Genomic DNA, 12,343 nt, shown 5'->3' on the forward strand with positions numbered 1-12,343 from the left:
ATCAGACTGTACAAACAAGCTCACATATACACCAATCGCTCTTTATAATATTAGTATAGATATTTCCGTACAGTATGTCCGTACGTATTGAAAGCACAAACAACATAAATAAGAATAAAAAAAGTACAACGAGAGATATGTAAGTAACTATGGTATATTGATAAGAACGACTAAACATTGATGTAAATATCCACTCATTTGCAATTCGTGAAACAATTTTTTTAGTCAGCCCCGTAAGTGGAAATTCGTCACTATTTAAAGTTCATCATATCATAAACATTGTTACAATTTATTGTATTCTGATAATAGAATTGATTGGATCTAAATACTTTTATATGATTTCGGCATGCGCAACTGCATTTGTAGTAGCACATATGAACATCTGTTAGGTCACTAGAGATACTGGGCAAACATTTTAAGGTAAGCAATATTGAAATCAACAGTCATGTTTACAAGTTGATTGCGATGGTAAAAAATACCCAAATAAAAATGATTTTAATACAATTTTGTAATTGCAAATAACAAAATACAAAAAAGTAATTGTAATTTAGATTACTTCGAGTAGAATATGAGTTATCTATTTTGGAGTTACTTAGAGAATTATGAATTCTATTTTATTTTATTTATTTTAAATTCAAACTATATCCGAGGTAGACTATAAAAATAGTCTGAGTAGTACCTCAGTCTCACCTATTTATGCCGCAAGTAGCTTGTTTTGTAAGCTGTGTTTCAATTGTAGATAGAGGCATCTTAGTCCTCTGGAATGGCAACGTGTGTTATCACGGTTGTCACATAATAACGTGATAGTGTTGTTCATGTACATAGGCGACGGTTGTTGGTTACCATCAAGTGGACGGTCAGATTGTATGGCATACCAATTACATTAAAAACCATAAACCTAAAATAAAATAAATTCTTTTTGCTAGACTAGTGTGAGGTACTTTGTAGATCGATAATATTACAAAAATACAAAATAATGTTGTGAGTTCTCTCATATTATTTTTGTAACCTTGTATATAATCTATTTTTAAAAATAACTGTTTTATTATTTACATACAGACAAGCACGAGTGAGGTAGTCCACTCGGTTAGTAATTATTATGAATACATGATATAATCACTGTACTTTCTTTCACTGCCGTTTATTAGCGATAATATGAAATGCACGAGAAATGGAGAGATGTTTGCACGCATGAGAGATTTTGTTGCCCCTCACGATTTACCGTAGGTCTAGAATGTATTTAAAGCAACCTTTTCTTTCTGTACACTCGACTATTGCTAATACTTCAAACGCAAATACAGTGTAAGTGTTAAGATCTTTTGCATCTTCATTGTTGAGAACATGCTAAGGTCAGAGACATACTGCCTAATCTTTCGTGTGATAACTGCCTAGGAAAAAATCACGTTGAAAGTTAAATGTAGCATAAACATGCATCGAAAATCGACTTCAATAGTGTTCTAAATTCTCGTTTTTGATGGCAACTTATGATTCCGTTTATTTACTTCCAATCGCGAATAGTAATTACTTAAATCAGTCAAAAAATCAATATCGATCGATAAACGAGACTGATTATTTGATTAAATCATTCGTTCATTTTCGATTTGAATAATATGTTTTTCATTAAAACCTCGGTATGTTGTTTCGTAAGACTATTACAGGAATACACCGGTGTAAGGCAAACGCAGTATAAAACCAAATTATAAATTGCTTATTAATCATGCTAATTAATAAGCAATAAGCAACTGGAGGTTTAAGCTTCTTGACTACGTGATGGTTTTGGGGAGTTATAAAAATATAACTTAAATATCCCATAGACTACGATCCTAGATGTGGTAGTTAAAGTCATTGTTAAGTGTCGATGTAGTAGCAAATGTGACGAAATTGTATTGAAATACCCAAGTTTCGTTATCGTTTCGTATATTTCTATCCAAACATCCAATTTGTTACCGATATCAGTACATCCACAGAGTGTTTGTTTTTTAATTGGAAATGCCTTTTAATGGGAAACAGCTGACAGTGTGCATCAGCCGGTGTCAGTATCGAAGTTTAGTCTTTAAGCCAGGCTTAAAAATTACGTGGCTAGAAATCTGTTGACCGTTAGGATGATTATTTTATTAGAACTTACCCAGCCTAAGTTCACCAAAGTTCCCACAACCGATCTTCTTGCCGACGCGGAAGTTGGGGCCAACCATAAGGACGCCCGAAGACGAGGTGACAGAGTGCCGTGATGTGTGCATCGCGCTGCTGCCACCAACGCCGCGCCCACCCACCGCACCGGTAGCGCTGTAACAAGCAAAGTGCAACAGGAACTTTTTATTTGTTCATTATTTTACATAAACAACTATCGGTACCTATCGTAACGGTACGTGTATGTAAGAAAATTAAAGTAAACCATAAAACAGTGAGTATAATTTTCAAAAGGAGAATTACAAAATTTATAATCGGTAGGATTTATGCCTATGAATGTATGAAAGAAATGTATTGAAAGTTTGAAATTAATAGGAAACAACTATTGACTATGTGACAAGCATCAAAATATATATATATATTTGTTAGAGCACTACGCACCCCTTAGACTTAAATTCAAATATTGTAGACCAATTTGTAAAAAAAAAAAATATAGCCCTTGATTTAGTTACTCGTTTCAACAACTTTCAATGAAGGTTTATCCAGGTGAAATAATCGATTAAAAACATTTATTTAATCAGATTTAAAAATATTTTTTATGTTTATCCATTACAAATAAAATATTCAACATTTCTTCTTTGTAATACTACACGCGAGGCCTTGTTTGATGTAAATTGAACGAATTTCACCAACAAGTTTGAATATATGAAAGGTGTCCAAGCGAAAGTATTCTATTATATCCGTGGTTTTATTAATTCCATTAAATACTTATACCAGATAAGTAAACATGTCTATGGTTTTTCTAGCAGCGTGAAAATGCTATAAAAAATATATGACTAATGTAAAATTATTTTTTTATACTTTAACATTAACCTAATGCCAAAGCGAGTATCAAGACTACAGCACAATGTGACCTAGTTAATTGACATTTAATATAGAACATGTATGCAACTACATTCTTTGTTTTAGAAATTGAAAGTCTATCCAAGCCAGCTTTTCCGTCTAAACAATGAGAAGAAAAAAGTGCCTAGGTATCACAGCTTTTTTGTTATACGATCAAACAATACGAAAGTTAAATTGGCTTTATTAAGGCGAGTATACATTTGTTAACTACTATTAATTTTACACTTTAAATTTACATCCACACTAGCTGATTCTGCGATTTTGTACCTAAGGTATTCGAAATAAAAATAGTTTAAACTGTTTGTAAAAATAGTTAAAACTGACTGGAATAAAATTAACACTACATTATATATGTACAGCCCTAAAAGTAAAGTGCTGATGAACAGAACATGAATGCGCCTACCATTTGAACTTGGCCACAAATTCACCAGGAATCACGTGGCTGTCGACATGGGACATAGCTAGCAATAACAATAGTCGCCCCCCACACTCCCCCTAGTTTTATCTTTGACACAGTCCCACGTAACGGGACTGTGTCAAAGATAAGACTAGTATACATAAAAGGAAAGTGGAATATGAACATTGTAGATAACAATAAAGAGTATTGAGTGAGGTTAGGTAATACGACTGATAAGTAACAATGGAAGGGGAAGAAATACTGCGTTGACCCTATATAATGTGACAAAGGCAAGATATTGATGATCTATACTAACGTTATAAAGAGTAAAGAAATGTATTTATTTTATGTTCGTAACGAATAAATTCAAAGTACTGGACCGATTTCAATAATTGTTTCACCATTAGAATGTTACATTATCGCCAAGTAACATAATCTATATTGATTACTGTAAAAAGAGATATCCTGACTAAAACTACCATAATGTATCTCAAGGTAAAATAATTGCTGTAAAATGTATTTCTTTGCCTGCATTTCGCAAAGCTAAGGGCTGCTAGTAATAATTTATAAACTCTTTCACCTATACGTGCACGTTATCAAGGGGTAATTGGGGAGAAGAGGGGTTGTTAGTAATGTGGCCATCTGCCCATTACTATTAATGTACCAAGTCAAGTTGACGCACACTCCACAAAGTTCACCCTGGAAATTATCGTAACAAATTCCTGGTGAAATTGTCACGATGGGCTAACTAACCTGAGCTCATCGTGGCCAGAGTAAACAGTTAGCAAAGGCGGCTACACCATTCCATAAACATCATAATAAATTAAATAATGGGTAATATCGACTATATTTCAAATAGGTAGCGAAAGCCGCTAGTAAATAATACAAATGAATCATATTTACTAAACAGCTCTCCATCAATGTATCCCTAACACGAACGAAGTCGCGACAAAAACTAGTAAGGTATAAAGCTGAAAGCAGTGTCATTAAAAGACATTCGTTACTGTGTCGAATAATTAATACTTACATGACAATAATCTTATTACGTACGTAGGTAGTTAACTGTATTTTAATTAATGTCATGTAATACGCAACCCACGCCTAAGGGACATGAAACGGAAACTTTAATAAAGATAGAATAATTTTACTTAAAGACCATACTACGGCTTTTAATTTAACAATTAATATTACTCCTGACAAGTGATAAAGCCTGACATTGATTATACATTCAAACCGGCGACTTACGGACGTATAACCACGCATAACTAATTTAAAAAGACGGAGTTCGCAGATTCTTCTTTCCTAGTGGCATTCCCTGGTTTCAAGCGGGTGTTCTTCGTTAATTGTTTATACCTACATAATAACAGCATGTGTTGCTTTGGAATAATGTTACCTTTCGAACAGTGAAATAATCAAATCAGTCGAAGAAGTAGTAACCATTTGTAATATTGGTAGATATGACAGAAAATAGGGATATTTTCACAGAATCGGTTTGACAGCAGGTACGCTCCAGTATCAATATCAATGGTCGATATATAGGTTAAACTTTTAAAGTGGCTCTGTTCCTTGCGCAGTGTGAGTCAGATAGTACCAATACGTGTCTAAAAATTTAATTACCATAATTACTACTGATTTTCATGTCGATACAGATAGCTCAACTGTGCAAATTCTACATGTTTTACACGATGGGCCTGGAACAGGTATCGTCAAAATCAACACCGATACCTCAATATCGCCACTAAAAAATATAGTCGAATTAAGAACATTTTCTGATTGTCAAAATTCTCAATTCCTCAATATTATTTTCTTTTTTTAATGCGTATAACATGTAACGTAAACTTTGCAAAAGCAGAAAGGATTCTGAGTATTCTTTTTGCAGTTGACATAGTTTATTCCTCTGTCTTATAAAGTTTGTTACAACTTCGTAATAAATGTTTTAAAAAGAAAAAGTAGTGATATTTCTTCTAACAAAGTAAAAAATATTTGTTGACAATAACTGATATTTTATTTTGAAATGGTACTAAACAGAGAATATTAAAAAAATACTATTTTAAATAAGTGGAATATCTGATTTTGAGATTTCAATACAACCTTATTCGTAGGAACTAAAAGACACAATCTCATTTCAGCTAGTACTGTTTTTTTTACATTCTTACACAGCAGCGGAGAAAAAAGGCCAAACAACTTCAATCTAATGGGTTTATTACACGTTGAATGTTTTTATGCGTAGGTTATAATAATAATAAAACTTTTAATTGAATTTATTCAATGTTTATCTAATCAGATTATCCATCAAATATATTAATTATACTTACAATACGGAAAATTACCAATAAACGTAGCATATACCAATTAAAATTCAATGTTTGTTTAAACGACCTTGTGAATCATACAGTGTAATAGACTTCAAAATTACATTATAGGTAAGTATAAAACGCGGCACAATATTCATACTTGACTTAGTTTGAAGGCTTAAGTAGGTGAAGAAAGGAGAATCCGCTACGGAGTTTTTGTACTTTAAAATTCAACATGCAGTTACATGGTACAGGCCAAATGTGTGCAAGTACATGGCGAACACGAAATTAAAACATTGGGCCCTGCAAACTACGCGAATAAAACCTAGATTAACTTGCAGCATTCTGGACCTACGAGAAAAAGCTGCGTTTTTTTAATACAAAAGTATACCCGTTTTTTTCTTGGATAATGACAGTAGAGTAATTTTGTTCTGTTAATAGATTAACTTGCAGCAGTTGTCTTTTTGCAAGAATATATTAATCTAGGCACAACTGTGGTCCTATAAGTACCTATTCTTCAAATGTTTAGATGCCCACATTTCATTTTAAGATATAGAAGATAAATATAATATATGTAGAAGGTTAGAAGAAGAAAGGTCGTAAGATAACAACTAGCAGACATAAATATTTTTTGAGTGGCAATTTATGATTGACACCGATGGTAACACTAATAACAAACCAAATTTAAATGTAATACAGCAGCAGGTTCTACCTCTGACTATATATAATAAATATTCAATATAAGAAATAAACAAAATATTCCATTTGCAATCTAATGAAATAATATAAAAGATATGTTTATAAGGTAATTAAACTCTAGTTAACTAATACACAATAGATTATTTACAGAAATACAAGTACTTCATATAGAAATCAATATTATTCTGTACCAATAACACATTTTATTTCTCTGATGAATCATTCAAGGCCAAATTAATTATTTCATAACTTTTACAAAATTACTCTGTTACATTATACTAAGAACATAGACATCATATTTAAGAGAGACAGAGAGAGAGAGAGAGAGAGATAGAGAGAGAGAGATAGAGAGAGAGAGTACACAACAAAATGTACTGTTGTAGTGACTCATTCAAATTATTAGTGCATGTTTATTAATGTTCAGTCTAAAAGTGAAAGTTTCAAATGCACTTCCATATTCAATACATGAACTATTCTTCTAAATCTCAATGCCTGTATTCAACATAAATGTTATATGGCCCTTATTGAGTATATGTAATTGAAAATAAAATAAGAGAATGGTAGCTGATTTGGAACTCAATTTTGAATTTTCCACACATAGGATGAAGTTAATTTTTTACATATGAAATTTGGTGATCTTTTTAACAATCAGTTTTAATAACAATATTATCCACTCAAAGCTGTGTCTGTTGGTCTCATTGTTACAATTTCAGTACTAAACAGTTGAATAGAACTTAATAATTTTTTGATGTATGGATAAATTCTACCACATACGCTATCATTTATGTCAAAAAAGCAAATGAGGTTATAGCTATTAGTTGATATAGTTTATCGAGGTTCATACCATAGTGACCTTTACCACCATTGGTTACAGTTTACATGAGTAATTTTAACAAGTTTATAGACAATAAAGTACATGTTTTGTCAGTAAATGTAACAATGTCTATCTATCATTATCCATTATCCATTAATTCAATTTTCAATATTTTAGAAGGGAAGTTGTCAATTAGAGAGAGAGAGAGAAATCAAAGCATAAAATATATATTTAATACAGTATTTTAATTATAAAACAATATATAGAAGTTGTAAAACTAAACAAAATGTTGTAACAAAGAAAATGCATCGTCCAATTGAAGCGTGTAAGTTGCCAGGTGCAACTTTGACAGTTATTGTTCACAATACATTCAACACAATTTACTTAGAACTTACAAAGACAATGTACAAAGTATTTGAAAGTTTGCACAATGCCAATCAGTGGAAGACAGACATAACCTGAGAGATTAAATTGTTCCTATTATGAGATGTAGATGTAAAACTATAACATTTTTTTAAATTATAAAACAAACAATACATAATATAATTGAAGTACAGGACTGTAAAATGTAGATCAAATAATTATTATTATTATAAACAGTACTGTTTACAACAATATTATGATGGATATAATTAAAAATTAAGAATAAAAATTCAAACAACTAGTAAAGTCTTACAAAATAGTTGCAATAATTATTTTATGTCTATTTGAGTTTATTTGCACGTAAGATATCATAGGTTTTGGTTTTGGAGTAAGTAAAATATTCATGTGATTAAGGTAAAACTAAACAAATTATAATAAATAGTCATTGATTATCAACTTAGTGATCACAAGTGTATAACCATGTTTTCTTTAAAATTGAAAAATCTCATAAAACCATTTAAACTATAGAAGTATCTCCAGTATATCCAGATATTCTCAGTATATCCAGATGTAAGTAATTTTCTTTCAAATTGAGGAATAGCAAATTTTAAACAAACAAATTAGCTAAGAGCTAAAATATAATGTTACATACAAAATTAAATGTTTAAATATGAAATTTGAATACCTTTGCATGAAATTAGAAGACTGCAATAAATGAAGAATTGTACACTGTTAGCTAGCAACAAATTTAATCAAAGTATGGATAGGTGTGCATAAAATACAAAAAAATAATAATAAGGGGGTTAGTTTGTATAGTATACAAATCATCACACATAATAAAGATACTTACAACTTCCTATGCATGGCACCAGTAATTTAAATAAATACAATGACATCTGTGTTTTGGTAAACAATGCATTTTATTATTAATAGTATAATATTAGTCACTATGGTAAAAAATAGGTACTTGTCAATTTAACTGACATTGAATCACAGCTTTCCTGATTTTATTCCAAACTTGTCAATTTGACTTCTCACCTAGTTGGTTATTTTGAGAGCATACACTATAGTATATAGTAGCATTATTTGCTGTAAATTCATTCATATTTTTTTAAATTGTGTGTAAATACTAGTGCAATGTATTCACATATTCTCTTCTTACGCACCTATAACTTGTTATATCCTTTCCTTCTTAGCTGTTGCTTATATGAAAAAACTATTTTAAGATTATTGTACCAAACAACAACCTAAGGGAATCTAACCTGACAGATAAAGTTTAGATTATACTAAAGCTCTGTAGAAATAGGAATTATATTTATTCATATTAAATTAATTGTAAGTACTTTTAAACAGTAATTTTTATTATATATTTACAGTTTTCTATACACATAATAACATAATATATGGGCTATATCACTCTGGAATAATGTAATGAAACATACCTTTAAAACAGTAAAAGAATTGCTAAAATTTAAATATATCATCTCTCTGTATAATCTATAGATTAAGTTATTCAAAAGTGATTAAGAACAGTAACAAAATATGTATACAAATAGTTGATAATCTACAATTTAATGTAGAATTTGCAATAATAAATTAGATTTAGAAATATCTAATGATATTAGAAATACCTAATGGTACCAATAGTTTTCATACACGCAGTGGGTAAATGCAAGATGATTTAAATTAATATATAAACTAAAAGTATAAGCAACTATTAATAAAACAGAAATGAGACTTACGTGGAAGTTCTTTTATCGTCACTCTGACGTTCTTTATCCTTGGTGCTCTCACGTTTATTCATAATATTAGACGATTCGTGCAGGCACTAAGCCCGACACTCTCGTTCACTCCCAGAGCTCACCGTCAGCAGGGGCTACGGCGATGTAGCCCATGTCACCACAGCCCCAAAGAAGGCACACAGAGGCAAACACTCTCCATGCCAAAACACACACTCCTCCAAACCACAAATGGTCACTTTAATTATTGCTATTTTTTTGTTTTTTCAACACTATGATCACTACACTATAAATAATTTACCTCAAAATCATTTTTGTTTAACTGCAAACACGGAACTTTGATTACGGAATGTTTCGGCGATGTGTTTGTATTTTATTCATATATAATTATAAATTTTTGTTAAACCTGGCTTTGAGATCGCAGACTGTGATACTTGTAAATAATACTAAGATAATATATAATTTAAAGACTCCAAGAGTAAAATAAAGGTCGCCGTGCAATGTTATGTTCATTGAAGAGTGACAACAAGCACAAGCTATGTGGGTGTTGCTTCTTGATGTACTATTACAAAGGCACTGAGATGTGATTAACCACTCACGTTTTGTTAAAAAATCTAAATAATTATCTGATATATCTCAATTAAATATTGAAGAAAAGTAAAAATTGACAGTTCGTTGAAGGAAGTCAACCCTAATTTATTTATCGGTCGGCACTGGTAGTTTTGAAATAATTCTCAAGCAAAATTCTGAATATCTAAGTTCACAGTACCTAAAGTATCTTAAATAATATTATGAGAAAGATCTAAATGTATTTTTTAAATAGCAATTTATGGATTAGTCACAACGTCGCCGAAACATCAAATGGACATTTGTCCTGATAAAAAAAGTTTAGGTTTTGTAATGGCCACCAATGTTACACTTTTATCACATGAATATTTATTAAACAAATAATATTAAAAAAAAGATTCTTTAGGCCGCACAATAAATTACACGGTATAAAATATATATTACCAATTAACGATAAAATTTCTTATTTATAAAATATTAAACTCAAAGAAATAGTCACTGATTAATCGCCATTCGGCGCATGCGCAAACTTGCAACAGAGAGTGTTGTCATACTACAGTTGAAGATACTTCTACTACATTAACATACGTACGGATTGAGAAAATTATGTATGTAATCAATAGCTATTTAATGAATATAAAATATATATGAATATTGTCAATAGAATATAAAAACCCAATTAATCCAATTATTTCAAAAGTTGTTAGATAGTATTACTTAATCATAAACACTACAGATAATTTTCACTATTGGCAATATATAGTAGAAGAAACTTTAATGATCTTGCATCCAGAGTCTTAATTCGACAAAACAAAAAAAGAAATAAATGTTGCGTTCATATTTCAATTATTTTGTATGAACAATTTTATATTCAATACATTTTCGATAGATTACAATTTCGAGGGGTATTTATTGCTTCTTATATTATATTTTAAATCATAAATTTAGTAGAGTAGAAAGAATGTGCCATATATATTATATATATAAACAAAAATACTTTTATTGAGAACTTAAGTAAATTTATAAAAATATTGAGCAAGTAATCACTTCGCTTATAAATATGAGAAGCTAAAAAATAATATAGATAGTTACCAAAAAGGACTAAACTTGGCTGGAAATGAATCGTAATGTTTATATTATTTCAATTATTTAAAAAAGAAGTTACTTTCTCGAAGAAATTATTATTTGTACCTAATAGTAATAAATGAGCTACTCGATGTTTTTGTTGAAAATTGATGAATACGTTTTGCAATCAATATAGTTACCTCTCTCTTATCTCTATAATATACGGTGCTGACGAAGCATGAACGATGCGATGCACATTTAAATAAAATATTGTCCTAGATATTTCTACATATTGTGAATGAATTGGAGCCATTGTAATTAATAAAAAACAGGCATAGCACAACAAGCACTGTCTTTTATTTTATAATTACAAATATGTTATTGCTAAAGATGGTCTTTTGTATGAATGTCTTTTTATGTATTTTAATTTAAATAGTACTGTGCAATAAGAATTGGACATTGTCGATTACATGTGGACCAGTGGCAGCTGGACTGTTGGAGTCGAGTCAAAAGGCGTATTTTAGGACCTTCCATTAATATGCTGGAGGATTGCTCTCTTTATATAAAAAATAGAGTCCAGCCATCTAACTCTATCCCGAAATACAATACGTACATATATACCTAATTTTAAGACAATTGAGCAGTTAGCGTAATGGAGAAATACAATGATTTTGGAGCGCAGCTGTCCCCTATTTTTGTATTGATTATAGTTGTTGTTTTTATTAACAATTGACAACATCAATAATAGACAAATTGATCAAAAACTGAACGAAACAGCTGGTAAAATGTAGTTTGTAGTTTTGTAATAATGTGGTGTTACGATGTTGTTTGGTTTTTTAATGGCGCCTAGGCAGATAGCCGTGGTTTGGCTAACTACTTCGTGACGGAAATAGAAATTGATTAATGGTAATTTAAAAATAATTAGGTATAAAGAGATTGAGGGGCATTCGTGCAACGTTAGCATTTCTTATGCAACTGCAATTAAACTTGAACGTTGCAATTTAGCAATGATTTACATTAAAACAATGAACAAATATAGGTAGTAAGTATTTATATTTATTCATTTTTTTCTTTAATCATTATTGTATGGTATATTTAAAACACGGTATCTGAGGATGACCTAGCATCACATCTTATTTTTTATGTTTTCCAAAACATAAGATAATAAAAAGAAATACCATATAGGTACTATGTATAGAAAATATAGATACAAACCATTCTTGTTAGAAATAATTAGGGATAAAATAATATTGATCAAAATAGAATTACACTTTTATATTATACCTACTAGCTAAACCCGCGATTTCGTCCGCTTGAAATTTATAGCCTATATACCTAATTCGTTCAGTAGTTTCTGCGTGAAAGAGTAAAATAC

At 30.5% G+C, this 12,343-nt stretch overlaps 1 protein-coding gene across 13 annotated transcripts in view; it reads right to left on the reverse strand.

Moving 5' to 3' along the window:
- The window catches only part of LOC131853702 (casein kinase I), a 50,192-nt gene extending 39,764 nt beyond the window's left edge, over nt 1-10,428 (reverse strand). For 10 of the 13 annotated variants that reach the window (XM_059204783.1, XM_059204775.1, XM_059204767.1 and 7 more), the window contains exons 1-3: nt 10,348-10,428; nt 9,340-9,658; nt 2,126-2,283 (exon numbers count right to left, since the gene is read on the reverse strand). In XM_059204783.1, coding sequence (XP_059060766.1) covers nt 2,126-2,283; nt 9,340-9,401 — 220 coding nt within the window. In that variant the 5' untranslated portion in view covers nt 9,402-9,658; nt 10,348-10,428. Of the gene's footprint in view, nt 1-2,125; nt 2,284-8,447; nt 8,555-9,339; nt 9,673-10,105; nt 10,158-10,347 lie in introns of those variants that run through there. The other 3 variants (XM_059204719.1, XM_059204725.1, XM_059204760.1) reach the window with 3 other exon arrangements.
- Nucleotides 10,429-12,343: the final 1,915 nt, after the last annotated feature.

This window comes from Achroia grisella, unplaced genomic scaffold, assembly GCF_030625045.1.
Source record: "Achroia grisella isolate CSIRO2021 unplaced genomic scaffold, CSIRO_AGI_Agris_v1 utg1186, whole genome shotgun sequence".
NCBI lineage: Eukaryota > Metazoa > Arthropoda > Insecta > Lepidoptera > Pyralidae > Achroia > Achroia grisella.